At 37.1% G+C, this 12,752-nt stretch overlaps 1 protein-coding gene across 7 annotated transcripts in view; it reads left to right on the plus strand.

Annotated features, from left to right (window-relative positions):
• Nucleotides 1–12,752, plus strand: part of MET18 (ARM repeat superfamily protein) — a 31,707-nt gene that overhangs the window by 13,045 nt on the left and 5,910 nt on the right. For 6 of the 7 annotated variants that reach the window (XR_003388480.3, XR_606367.4, XR_003388481.3 and 3 more), the window contains 9 exons: nt 399–452; nt 4,880–4,966; nt 5,085–5,823; nt 6,850–7,229; nt 7,317–7,390; nt 9,361–9,466; nt 9,733–10,616; nt 12,423–12,498; nt 12,590–12,701. Coding sequence is in view for 1 of the 7 variants with exons in the window: in XM_008812268.4 (XP_008810490.3) it covers nt 399–452; nt 4,880–4,966; nt 5,085–5,823; nt 6,850–7,229; nt 7,317–7,390; nt 9,361–9,466; nt 9,733–10,616; nt 12,423–12,498; nt 12,590–12,701 (2,512 nt within the window). In the remaining 6 variants the exon portion in view is untranslated. Of the gene's footprint in view, nt 1–398; nt 453–1,491; nt 2,635–2,743; nt 2,830–4,838; nt 4,967–5,084; nt 5,824–6,849; nt 7,230–7,316; nt 7,391–9,360; nt 9,467–9,732; nt 10,617–12,422; nt 12,499–12,589; nt 12,702–12,752 lie in introns of those variants that run through there. The other variant, XR_015971440.1, reaches the window with a different exon arrangement.

A 12,752-nucleotide genomic window follows, 5' to 3' on the forward strand; every position in this document is an offset into this window, starting at 1 on the left:
TATGTCATATGTTAATTTATTTCATTGATATTTGCCCTCATTTGCAATCTTGTTATCATTTTGTCTCTGCGGTTTGCTATATATATTCTATATTCATATGTGCATACAGCATATATTTCATGCATACATGAATATGTACATATATGTGTATGTATACTATGTACTTGCAAATAGGCATGCATTTACATATATCCATTAATATGCATATGCATGTACATGTGTGCTAGCATGCTGGCGTGTATGCATGTGGCTTCATTTGGTCATTGTAGTGATGGGATGCTAAGATTTAATTTCTTGCTATTGCATTGTGATTTGTTTTCTTGTTTCCATCCATTGATTGAATACTTATTTCCTCTAAGTTTATTGAACATAATTGCCATAATTGTTACCATGTTCAGCCAAGAAGTGATGATTTCGACATTACAAGGGAAGACCTTTCTAGGGCACTTATGGTACGTCTTCTTATTTGCATTGTTCTGGCTGAATCTTATGTAGTGGCTCTTCAATTATTCTGTAAATAGAAGTTATTTTAGCTAGTAAAGTTTGTATTCAAGCAAAGCACTGCAAAGTGGCAATGTCACAGACAACTTGCTTCTTTCCTTCCCGATTTGCCTCGAAATTGACTAAGAAATGGTTTTTAAGAAAGCATTCATAATCAATTTTGCTTCACAAGCATGAACTTGAATTATTCACTTTTATTGGCAATAACTTAATCACTGACATCTTCATTAGTCATTACATTATTAGAATAATATTTGAAGCATCACGAGATGATTATTATAGGGGCACATAGATGGATCTTGTAATTCACTACCTTGCGAGCTTTCCCTTGCTTGAACTAGGGCTAAAATGGGCGGGGCCAGGTTAGGCCACCTCCTTGCTCGAGCTTGGCCGATATTTTTGTCGAGCTTCAGGCTTGGCCGATATTTTTGTCGAGCTTCAGGCTTGGCCTAAGCCCAGAAAAACTATATTGGTCTGACTTGACCCTGAATCCAAGCTTAGCTTGATGCCCAAATAGGCCTAACCCAAAAAAATTGAGCAACCTAGGAAGAGGGGCACTGGAGAGGTCAATGAGGGTGGGGGTGCTAGTTCGACAGTAGCATAGGCGGTGGAAGCAGAGGAGGAAGACTAGGGTGAGGAGGGTGGACTCAGTGGTGAGGGTGCGGAGGAGGGAGGGGGAGGAGGTTAAAGTTAGGATTTTGAGAGAAAGAAGGTGAGAGCTAGGGTTTGGGGGAAGGCAGTGATAGGAAAGAGGGTGAAGGAGAGAAGGGAGACAAGGAAGGAGAAGAGGGTGGAGTGGATGAAGAGGAGTGAGTAGAGGGAGCAGAGGGAGAGGAGGAGGAGGGGGTTGGTGGAGGAGGAGGTATTGATGACAGAGACTGCTTAGGAGTGGCAGTAGTTGGAGGGGGTGGAGGCAATGGAGGGGAAGGTGGCTAATGAGGAAGATGAGGAGGAGCGGATGGGCCATAGAATGCCACGGGGTTGGGGGGTTAGGAAACTGGGCTAGGGTATGGGTGTAGGCTCTGGTTTGTGCATTGGTTGGGCTCGGGCTGGGCTCGGGCTGAGCCAAGGCTTTCCTAAATTTAAACTGAAACTAATTTGGGCTTTATATCTAGGCCGAAGCACGACTTGAATCCCTTCAAACTAAGTCGAAAGCATGGCCCAGGGCCATTTCTAGCCCTGGTTTTAGCAGAAGCATTGTGCTTTCTCCATATGTTGGAGATTAATATGTTTCATAAGTAATTGTTACAGCTCCATCACTTGATAGATTTCATGATTGTCCATGCTTGGTAGTATTATAATCGATATGCTTCTATGACTAAAACAGTGACACCACTTTGGTGACAATATGTAGTGCAGTTGGGTGGTATATCATAGGTCACTGTTGTTCTGAATTCGGATTTAATAAAAACTTGAAAATTGGTTTAGTAGTTGCAAGTCGAATTTTTAATTCTAGAAACAACACTTTGCGAATTACTTGATGACATGTATTTTTGTTTAAAAGTCAGGGTGATGTTTTAGTGTATATATGTATTGTTGCTGTAACTGCTCCCCCCCCTCTCCCTCCCTCCCTCTTCCTCCTAAGAAAAAGGGAATCACAACCGGAGTACGATCCTCTTTCAGACACTTTGTGAATTGAGAGTTACACCCTATATTAATCCAAGGCCCTCTTGGTGCAAGGACATCATCATGATTTTGTTGCACATGCCTATACCATCTAAATTGGTGATTTATTGTTAAATAATTCATATGTGCCTCTTCGGCAGATGTATATATTTAGCTTCATATCATATCCCTTCAATATGGTAATTACACTTATATTCATGTGCATAGATCCTTGATATCACCCTACTTATGATCCATGCAGCATTGTTGGCACTGTTGTACATTATCTTCATGTTGAATTACTTTATCATCCCAAACTTTTTGTGTTTGCAATCATTTATCGATGATATCTATAATCCATCTACAGAAATTGATAGAAAATGCTCTTCTCCAGTTGCTCTCTATTTGGCTTGTCTATCTCTTCTGTTTCTTCTAATTCACAGGTTCACTTGGTGACACCTCTGCTGTAACTCTCTCTCTCTCTCTCTCTCTCTCTCTGTGCGCGCGGCTTTTTGAGTTTGATGTGAGGTTGTGTACAAATTTTCTTAACCCCTGCCATGGAATAGTTGATCCATGCCTTAAGAATATCTTCTTTCTTTTTTGCTTTCTAAAGAAAAGGCAGTTTCTTTTTCTACAGTGGATGACTGCATTTCTCGCATCCTCTTGTGGTTTTCTCTGCTGCCGACTTGCCTCCTCTCATGACCAACTTGTTTGGCCTTTTAGGTAGTGTATTATGGTTGTTTATCTCTTATCTTCCTGTCTGATGAGATTCATCCTCAGCCAAAGCTTCTTTTGTCTTTTTTCATCCATAAACTGTACCATCTATATCTGTCTTATATTTTTGCTGCTATTATAAGTCAGTCCTAGCAGAAGCCTTCAGGCAGTTGTTCTTCTTATTCTCTTTAGAATTAATTGTTCTGACTTTGGATCTATGCCTGCTACTGTTTTAAAAGCTCTTATGCTGGTTTGTGCCAAGGTTGTTTATTCTATATAGGTGGTTCAAGGACTTCCTTGCTATAAGGGTTATAAATTCTTCATTTTGTTCTGAGTAAATAAGTTGTTTAGTTGTATGTCTAATTTCTTTGTGGATAAATTATGAATACTTTGCGACACAAAAGTGCCCAAATTGCTTAGACTTTGATTGCTATTTAAACCCTTTTTGGAGGTCTTCAATTTCCAAGTTCTCTTTTGAGGAGACCTATAGCTGTTATTCTATTTTACCTTATTTTTTTGGACTTTTCAGTTTTTGAGTTGGAACTCATGTAATGTTTATACTACCTCTGATTAGCATATCTCTTGACAAAATTGAATCTGGCAAAGATAAGGCCTTTAAATTTTGATTTGACATAAGAACTGAACCTACAGACGAGTAACTGATGTATTTCAGTTTACTTAATATTTTAGAAAATAATAATATTTAATAATATCGCTTGAGCAGATGAAAGTACACAAAAATAATTGAACTGGCTTCTTGCCAAGGTATGCATATTTTTTTTAACAGGCCTTGTCCCTTTTTAAAGTTTTGTTCCAAAGGGGGAAGAGTTGGCAGACAAAGCAGAACAAGTTATCTTGTGGCACGTCTATTAACATCCTCTAGACTGGATGCATCTTCCCAATGGAGCTAATTTATGATTGAGGCTGACCCATTCCAAAATGGTGGTGCCACCTAGTTTGGTTTTGTGTTAGTGTTTCTAGAGAGATAGCTGGAGTTTCATGCATTATTGAAGGTGTTGCTTTATTATCATTTTTGGATTGCATTCTAGGAGGTTATCCATTTTAAGCATGATGCATGTCGTGGCTCCAATTAAAGCACTCTACCTTTTGGGGCACATAAGTATCCAACATATGAAATGGGTAAAAAGGTCCACACTGACAATCTGGAGCAAGTTTTCTAAGAGATCTGAGTCTCTTTTTGTGCCTAATTTTTATTGTCATTGGTGATTATTTTGTGTTTTTTTTCCTGAGAGAATGGGAGGAAGCCTGAACGAAATCAGGGTGAGGGTGGGATCAAACCCCAGTATTGATATTAAACACCCAATGACTTTACCAACTCAACTGGCTGGCATGCTGTGGTGACTAGTTTTATTTCTACCACTGAACTTCATATGAGAAGGCTTCTTTAATGACCCATATCATAACCTTTTACTTGTTTGCCATTTAAAACAAAGCATTAGGTACTTGCCTGTGCTGCCTACCGGGAATATGACTTTTCTATATTGATGATTAAGAGAGAAGCAAAGTTGGATATTATGATGGTTGCCATCTCTGTGCTTATTTACAAATTTAATTAAGCAAGTACATAGTCTGTGGAACCATATCATGGTAAAATATTAATATTTGTCTTACTACCAAAATGAATATGTTATTCCTTGTATTCTACTTCTACGATTAATGTATTGAAGGTTCACCGTACCGGTACCGAACCCCATACCGGTGCCGCACTAGTATAGGCATATCGAGTGTCAGTACGGTATGGTACGCGGTATGCCTGGCGTACCGATACCGGTACCCATTGGTACGGGTACGGTACGCTCGGTACCGACCGGTATAGCATACCATGAATATATTCACTTCAAATTTAATGACTGGGAGCAGTAGAGAAACCAAAATGCTTTGCTATGAGTTGCAATTATTTTAAAATTTGCTCCCTGCTTTGGGCATGTTATTTATACTTTAAGATTGTACGCGGTCGCCATAAGTTTTGTGTTTCTAATATTAAGGTTTGCTTATAGGCAACTTTCCTTTGTGTTTTATCCGGCTGTGTATGTTGCAGCATGCCTTCTGTTCAACTCCATTTTTTGAGCCATTTGCAATCCCGCTGCTGCTTGAGAAACTTTCCTCCTCTCTTCCATTAGCTAAGGTTTGTAATATTATTTTATAATTCATGATGTTAACTGATCTCAATAAATTCCCTTTTGTATTATGTAATTTTGAGCTAATGGCCCAGTATATAATTTGATGAGTTCAAATGTTTACAGCTCGATTCTTTGAAGTATCTTAACAATTGCATACAGCACTATGGAACTGATAGAATGATCAAGCATGCTGGAGCTATTTGGTCTAATTTAAAAGATGCGATCTTTAACCATTCGCCCCACAAAACTCTATCTTCGACTTCAGAAGCAGCTGGAAATACGGAATCTGAGGAAAATCAAATTGCAAAAGAAGCTCTAATTTGTCTGCAAACAGCTATTTTGCATTTAGACTCTCTAGAGAAAGATCCTATTTTGAGTTTGATTGTTGAAGATGAAGATATTGAAATGAAGTTTGGGCTTGTGAGCAATGAAGGGACGTGTACAGGCATATCCATTGAAAGCCGGCGCCAACTGAGTGCTGTTGGAAATATCTTATCAGTCTCATCAAAAGCCTCCATGTCTGGCTGCACAAGAGTGTTTCAGAAATTTTTTCCTCACTTGATGAATATTTTGGAAGTTTCTGCTAGCAGCTCATCTTATGGTTGCAATACAAAAAATAGAACTAGTAGCTTGAATTTTGGAGCGCTGTATCTCTGCATTCAACTCCTTGCTTCATGTAGGGAATTGACATTGACTTCTCAAGACTTCTCACCTCAAGTTACTACAGTGCAAGACATCTGGTGGTCCATGCTTCAACATTTCTCTGGTCCATTAGTTCATGCTCTTGGATCAGCCCTGGTGGCAGTTGGAAGCTCTGAACTTGTGAGTAACAACACTGGACATGAACATGCCATTTATGAGGGTAAAACTTTTACTTTCTTTTGTTCTATCCTTTACTTCAGTACATGCTTCATGAAGATAAAAAGCTTGTAAAAACTATCTTCTTTTCATTGTTGGTCGTGCTTCAATAACACCTTCAAGGATTTCTTAGTGGTTGATCATATGTATGATGATCAGCTTGCTTAAGCTTGTATCCATATACAGAATTTCTGAAAGAACATGTCCTATTCATCTGTGACCTTTATGGTGTAGGCTTGATTTTGTATATGATATGCTTGCATGCTTTTGAAATTGATGATATTGCAGTTTTCTTCCAGAGATGTAATACTTCTCTTTAGATGTTATTTTGTTTAGAGCACCAAGTTCTCCTTAAGTAAGGGTATATCAAGTTGCTTTTCAAGCCACATTAATCAATATTTTATATATTTTTGCTGAAAATTTAACTTGGTAAGCTACGCGATTTTGTAACGCAGCTTAATTTGAGTTTTCTGACTTCTGACATGTTACACCAAAAACAAATAACGAATCACGTCACTTTTTATGTCAATTGTACAGCAGGTCTCTCCATGTGATACAACTAATCAATCCTTTGAAACAAAAATTATTAATTGGAAAATGGCATGTTCTTGAATTCATACAAGTGAAATGAAGAAATAGAAGATGAACATGCTGTAACATATGCACAGTCGCCATAGGTGATACTCCTATATGCCCTTATATAAATGCCGAACTTTATCATTATTAACTGGAGCAATGGAAATACTAAATCAGTTATCATGATTTAAAAAGTTCAGTTCATAATTGCTTTGACCCTCCTCTTTGTACTGGTCAACAGAATTAAAAAATTTGGGGTTCATGGCAGCACAATGAAAAAACGAGGTTTTCCTGCTATGGGTTTTTGGTGATTTAGTTCTAATTCATGGCTACAGAACGATGCTTGGGTGCAATTTATGCCGTTCTTTGCTTATATAGTGGTGTAATCAGGTACATTTGTTCTGTATCATAATACGTGTTGCGTTTTGTCTTTTTTTCTTTTTCCTTTTTTTAGTAAAGGGCTTGCAGGTACTTGCAATGTTTCCAGGATGCTACTTGCCTATATCTGAGGATGTTTATGAATATATCTTGGTGATCCTCGTGTCAATGGTCACTGAAAGGTTTGAAGACACATTCTTGTGGAAATTATCGGTGAAAGCATTGATCGAAATTGGTTCATTTATTGAAAAGCATCATGATTCTTATAGAGGAATAAGCTTTAACAGAATTGTTGTTGAAAGGATTGTTTCTTTGTTTCAACATGATGATTCTACCATGCCTCTTGCACTAAAACTGGATGCAATTTCTGAAATTGGTACTATTGGGGTAGATTACATGTCAAGAGTAATTAGATTGCTTGAAGAAGCTATTCTTTCCAAATTTTTAGCTGTCTGTGTAAGTTGTACAGGCGTATCTTTTAGTGATCTTTAAATGCCTTTCTCCAAAGGGCAGAAGAGAAACTCACTGATGCTTCTCATTTAGGTTGAAGGATGTCTTGAAGCTGCTGAGATTTTAGTTCCTCTGCTTGAGTGCTACTCCAATCGGGTGCTTGCGTGGTATGAAATTAATATATCCTCTATTATGTCCTACATGATTTAAGAATTTCCATAAAGCATCTCTTCAGATGCATGGTTTCATATACTTAGTTTTGGGAAATGGATAGAACATTTCTGTGTAATTATAGTCATCTTTGAAACATCATATGCTATATGGAATTTCCATCTACAATCTTAAGAAGAAAAAATTGACGATCATTTATAATACAAGTTTACAACATTTAATTACACCCTATGCGGGATTTTGATTTCAGTAGTCTTCAAAACAAGAAGCCAAATCAAAATAAGTTCAAGGCGAGTTTGGTAATTATTATAAAATTCCATCAGCCGCCCTTTATTTAGCCGCATATATGACCTCTTTTCCACTGACTACCCCCCACCAAAAAAGAAAAGAAAAAATTCCGCCATTCAACCCAACCAATCATCATCACTGGTGCAGGCAGCTCCCCCTCAAATAGTTTGCCCAGTGTTACTCTCTGTCAGTCCAGTTAGGATTCCAACATAGAATGATTATGAGCAAATATTAAGTTTAGGTTGTGATCCTTTAGGTTCCCATAGGTCCACCAAAAAGCAAATCAAATTCCACCCTCCACCCCCATCCCCCAAAAACATGCAAATTTAATTCGCCAGCTATAAGAGCAGATATATTTTCATTATAAGATGAAGTCCATGTTAGGCCCATCTGAAGCCTTTTGCCTCTTCTTGCAGCTGATTGCATATATGTTTTCAATACTGGCTATTTAATAAGCACTGTTGCTGGCTAGTGGCCACATCTAATTGAGTCTTACCCTTAGCCTCATATTTTGGTACTCATTTCTATCTGCAGCTAAACATTTGTTGATTTGACTTTCTTAATTCCTCTAGATATTTAAGTTGAAGTCCTCCCCTCATCAGTTTTACCATTCAGTTTTGAAAATTTGCCACCCATTTGAATTATATCTGCTGAACAAACTCTATGCTAGCTTGGAACTTCTTCGGAGCAATGTCCACTTCATAATTCCGCTAGAAATTCACTCCTACACATTCTTTCTAAGCACTTCTGGGAGATCTACTCTCTTTTTTTTGCACATGACCCCAAGTCTTCTTCTGCACTTTATCTGGCTTCTAGCAACTAAGAAACAAAGAGTTTTGGAACCTGAAGTCATCCGGATTTAAATTTCATAAAATCTTTAGTAAATGTTAAAGTACAATTGATTTTCTTATTGCGGGTTTCAGAGGTCACCAGAAGGGCCATATCTACTATTGATCCATGTATTGTTTTGGTACCTCAACCAGTAAACTTTTAACATCTATTCATCTATTCTACTCCTCTTATGTACTTATTTGAGAAGTCTCATTCCTTCAAATTATCTTAGATTAATAGCTACCTATAACCTGTTCGTATTCTCTAATATAAATTTGACCTCATGTGGAATAAAAAAAGGATCTCTTTATAACAACACAAAGAATATGGAAGAAAAAAGAGGCAAGCAGTTACCAAGCTTTGTAAACCTCAACAATCTCTTTAATTCTCTTTATCTTTACTTTCTCTTTAGACTAATTTACCTTTGCTGTGAATAGGTATGTTAATTTGACCTCATGTCTCTCAAAGTCTTAATTATCCCGAGTCTTATAGTTTTATATTTTGATAATTCTCTTTCCAGTAAGATTTCTTGTTTTGATCAAGTGTCTCACCAGTCCGGTATGATTTTTTCTTTTTACATCCTCTTTTGACATTCCATAAATTCAATAACTATCTCACACGTGGCAAAATTATGAGGACTTCATTGAGCACTGACTTGTCCTTCATGTGTATACATGCATGCTTGGATATACATATATCTGTGTTTGCAGTTCCGGTAATACCTGTATGGTTTTGTCATCAAGAAAGTAGTACCCTTGTGATTACATTTAAATACTATCTCATGTAAGAATTCTTTAGAACTTCAGGGAGTTGATATGTTGATATAACCCTGTCTGCATGTGATCAGGTGCTACACTTCTGGTAATTTTGATGAAGTTGCAATGCGGTTTGCTCTCTGTATCTGGGACCAAATGGAAAGCATCACTATTTTTGACAAAGATGTAAAACTTAAGGTAACTGGTGCTAGTTTTACCTATTTTACTTGCATCTGTTTTTAGGTTAATCCTTCTGGCACAATATGTAGCTGGGATAGCTTTGATTTCCTAGTTGTTTTCACTTTTAACCAGCTTATCCCAGCTGTCTGTTGTCAGCCTTAAGCTGTTGAAGCTATCAAAATTTGCCATATTTTATTCAGTAGTAAATCTGACTTCCATGTGGCCAACATGAGAACCAACATATACTTATGTGGCAAAAAAATATTGATATACTTTAATTTCAGGATCTTCTTGATAGAGTAATGATGACAATGAAGCTTCTAGTTTGGGGTTGTGTTGAGGAAAGTCAATCCTTGATAGTGCGGAAAGCCTATAGCGTTCTTTTATCTACGACCTTTCTTTCAGAGGAGTCATTGTCATTTTCTCCATCCAAGTTAGAAGGGTTACAGTTAACTCCAGATTTAGTTAACCTGTCATGGAGAGATGAATGGATTGTATCTCTCTTTGCATCAGTAGTGATGGCGCTTCTTCCACAAACACCTCTGCCAGATGTAAAATTGTTGTCGAATATGCTTACGACTTTCCTACTTAAAGGACATCTGCCAGCAGCTCAAGCATTGGCTTCTATGGTTAACAAATGGCATGTAAATATTGATAAATCAGAAGTGTCAAGTGCTTATACATTGGATGAAGCAATTGAAATGATTCTTGAGAGGAGTTTATTGAGTATCCAAAGCAGTAGTAATTTGGGAAAGTCTGATCTTTTGAACAGTGGTGAGAGAATGCTTAGTTGTTTATGTCTCTTAAACAAGAACAGTTCTTTTCAAAATAATGCAGTGGTTGGACTAGCATGGATTGGAAAAGGTCTGCTTCTGAGAGGTCATGAAAAAGTAAAGGAAATAGCAATGCTTTTGTTAAAATATTTGCTTTCAAATCCATATAAGGAATTACACTCTGATGTATCTGGAAGTGGTGATGGGCTGGATGTGCATACTTCTCTAGCAACATCTGCCGCAGATGCATTCCATGTAATTCTGAGTGATTCAGAAGTTTGCTTGAATAAAAAATTCCATGCAACGATAAGACCACTTTATAAACAACGTTTCTTCTCAAGCATGATGCCTGTCCTGCTCTCATCAATCAAACAATCTCGCTCGTTGAGTATGAGGTATTATCAGCCTTTTCACTAACTCTTCATCTATCTATTTATTTATTTTTTGTTTCTGGATCTTTTGAATTCATTTTCGGTAGATATATTAGTTATGTTTCTTGTGATTGTTAATGGGGTTAAAGTTTCGTTATTCTTCTATTTTATATGAGTTAATCTATATTGGTCAATTCAAGTTGTTCAAAATGTGGCATGAAAAACAATTTACGGCATATAATAGATTAATTTGAATGTGGCCAGTGTTGCATGGACTAATACATAGGTGTATGACAAATATAGTAAAAGGTGATGCTGGTATTCCTTAAGATCACTTATGTTTAGATCTCTCTATTCTTCAGTTTCAGATGTGAAAACTGGATACAGTTGTTTTTAAGAAATAAAAATTTGATCATGCATGTCTTTAATGCTTCATGATCGGTAGCGTTTTTTGTATGGTAAGACCCTTGAGCATTAAAATTAGAACCTTACAAAAACATAGTGAGAATCGCACATTTCATATGCTTCTTAGGTTGGCCATTGGTAAGTTAAGTTGTGTTGGTAGGTTCTGATCAGACTATGAGAATACTAACCATGTTGCAGGAGAATTTAAATATGTATGTGTTAGACCCTTCGACACTGGATGACACTTCTAGATGTGAATCCATGATAACGTGTTCCATGTTAAATCTTGGCATTTTTCTTGAGGGGATAAATTCTAGAAAACTATTAAACTATTATACCGAGTTGTCTATTAATGAGACCATTTTTTTGGTATGTACATGTCTATACATATACGTTCATAAATTATAGACATGCCACCATTTTTGGGTTTCAAAATATTTTGTCTCATTGCTTGTGACTGGAGCCAATTATGTCAGATAGATTTTTCTGCTTTCTATCACCATAGTCCCAGACTAAATAAGTCTTTAGATGTTCTTTACTGGAGCTGATTGGACTAAAAGCAGAACTGTAGCTAATGATTGGCAAGTTGATTTTTTTTTGTTTGGAGCAAGGTTTGCCATATTGATGTGTAGTATCCCATACCAAGCATATCGTACCATACCGGTACTGAGAGTAGACTTAGTATGGGAGGAGTACCTAGTCTCAATATGCCGAACCATCCTCCATACCGGGCGTATCAACATTGCAGCAGCATGGTACCAATATAATAGCGAGATGGCGAGCCTTAGTTTGAAGCAAAATTTGTTGTCTCGGTACCGGTCTCTATACTTACATCCTAATAAAATGTCGATTCACCTTATACGGGGATCGGCTCAACGCATAATGCCTTCTGTACCAAATCTCAGTTCAGTACCGGTATAGTACGGTACACAACGGTACGGCGAACCTTTGGGTCATGATGGATACTATTACTCTATTAGCTATTCATTAACATTAGAAAAAGGAAAATAAGAAGTGAGAGAATGTTATTTGGTTCAATTATCCTCTTCGCTACATGCTTATATGGATGATCTAGCTATTGGCTAGGATAATATTGGTTAAAAATCCCAACTCTGTTGCTCCAGAAGCAATGGAAACTCATTTTTTTTATTGCAAATACCATTAAATCTGCATCTGGTTTTCTACAACAAAGAACAAAATATTCCAGTTGCTTTTGGACTGCATCATTTATTCTTTAGAAGTTTGATTAACTTACTCAGGAAAAAAAAATCACATTATTGATAGCCTGACATGACTATTACATTTTTCGTTTTCTTTCAAGTAAGCCATGGAATGTTGATCCTTTTACTTGGACACAAAATCTTGTATTCTCAATGAGTTGTCCAGTGTTGGAATGAAATTACTTGAACTGAAACATAATTTCAGAGTGGCATTGTGTCGAGCTTTTGCGCATGTTATATCAGATGCTCCACTAGCTGCAGTGGTTGCTGAAGCCAAGAAGGTTTGCTTTGGAAACCAAAAACTTTGATTTTCTTATAACAAATTTATCTAATATTTCGTTATCAATAGACTTTTCATTCATCTTTTTGCAGATCGTGCCCTCATTAATGGATAGCTTTGCCATGTTGAGTGAGGATGTTCTGAATAAAGATCTAATATACAGCCTGCTGCTGGTCCTATCTGGGATCCTGATGGATGATAATGGTGAGATTAGTCTAGCACATTCTTGTATTGTGGTTATCAGTGGCTGTTTAA

Source organism: Phoenix dactylifera, chromosome 1 (genome assembly GCF_051530095.1).
Source record: "Phoenix dactylifera cultivar Ajwa chromosome 1, Ajwa_hap1_PhDact_Kaust_v1.1, whole genome shotgun sequence".
NCBI lineage: Eukaryota > Viridiplantae > Streptophyta > Magnoliopsida > Arecales > Arecaceae > Phoenix > Phoenix dactylifera.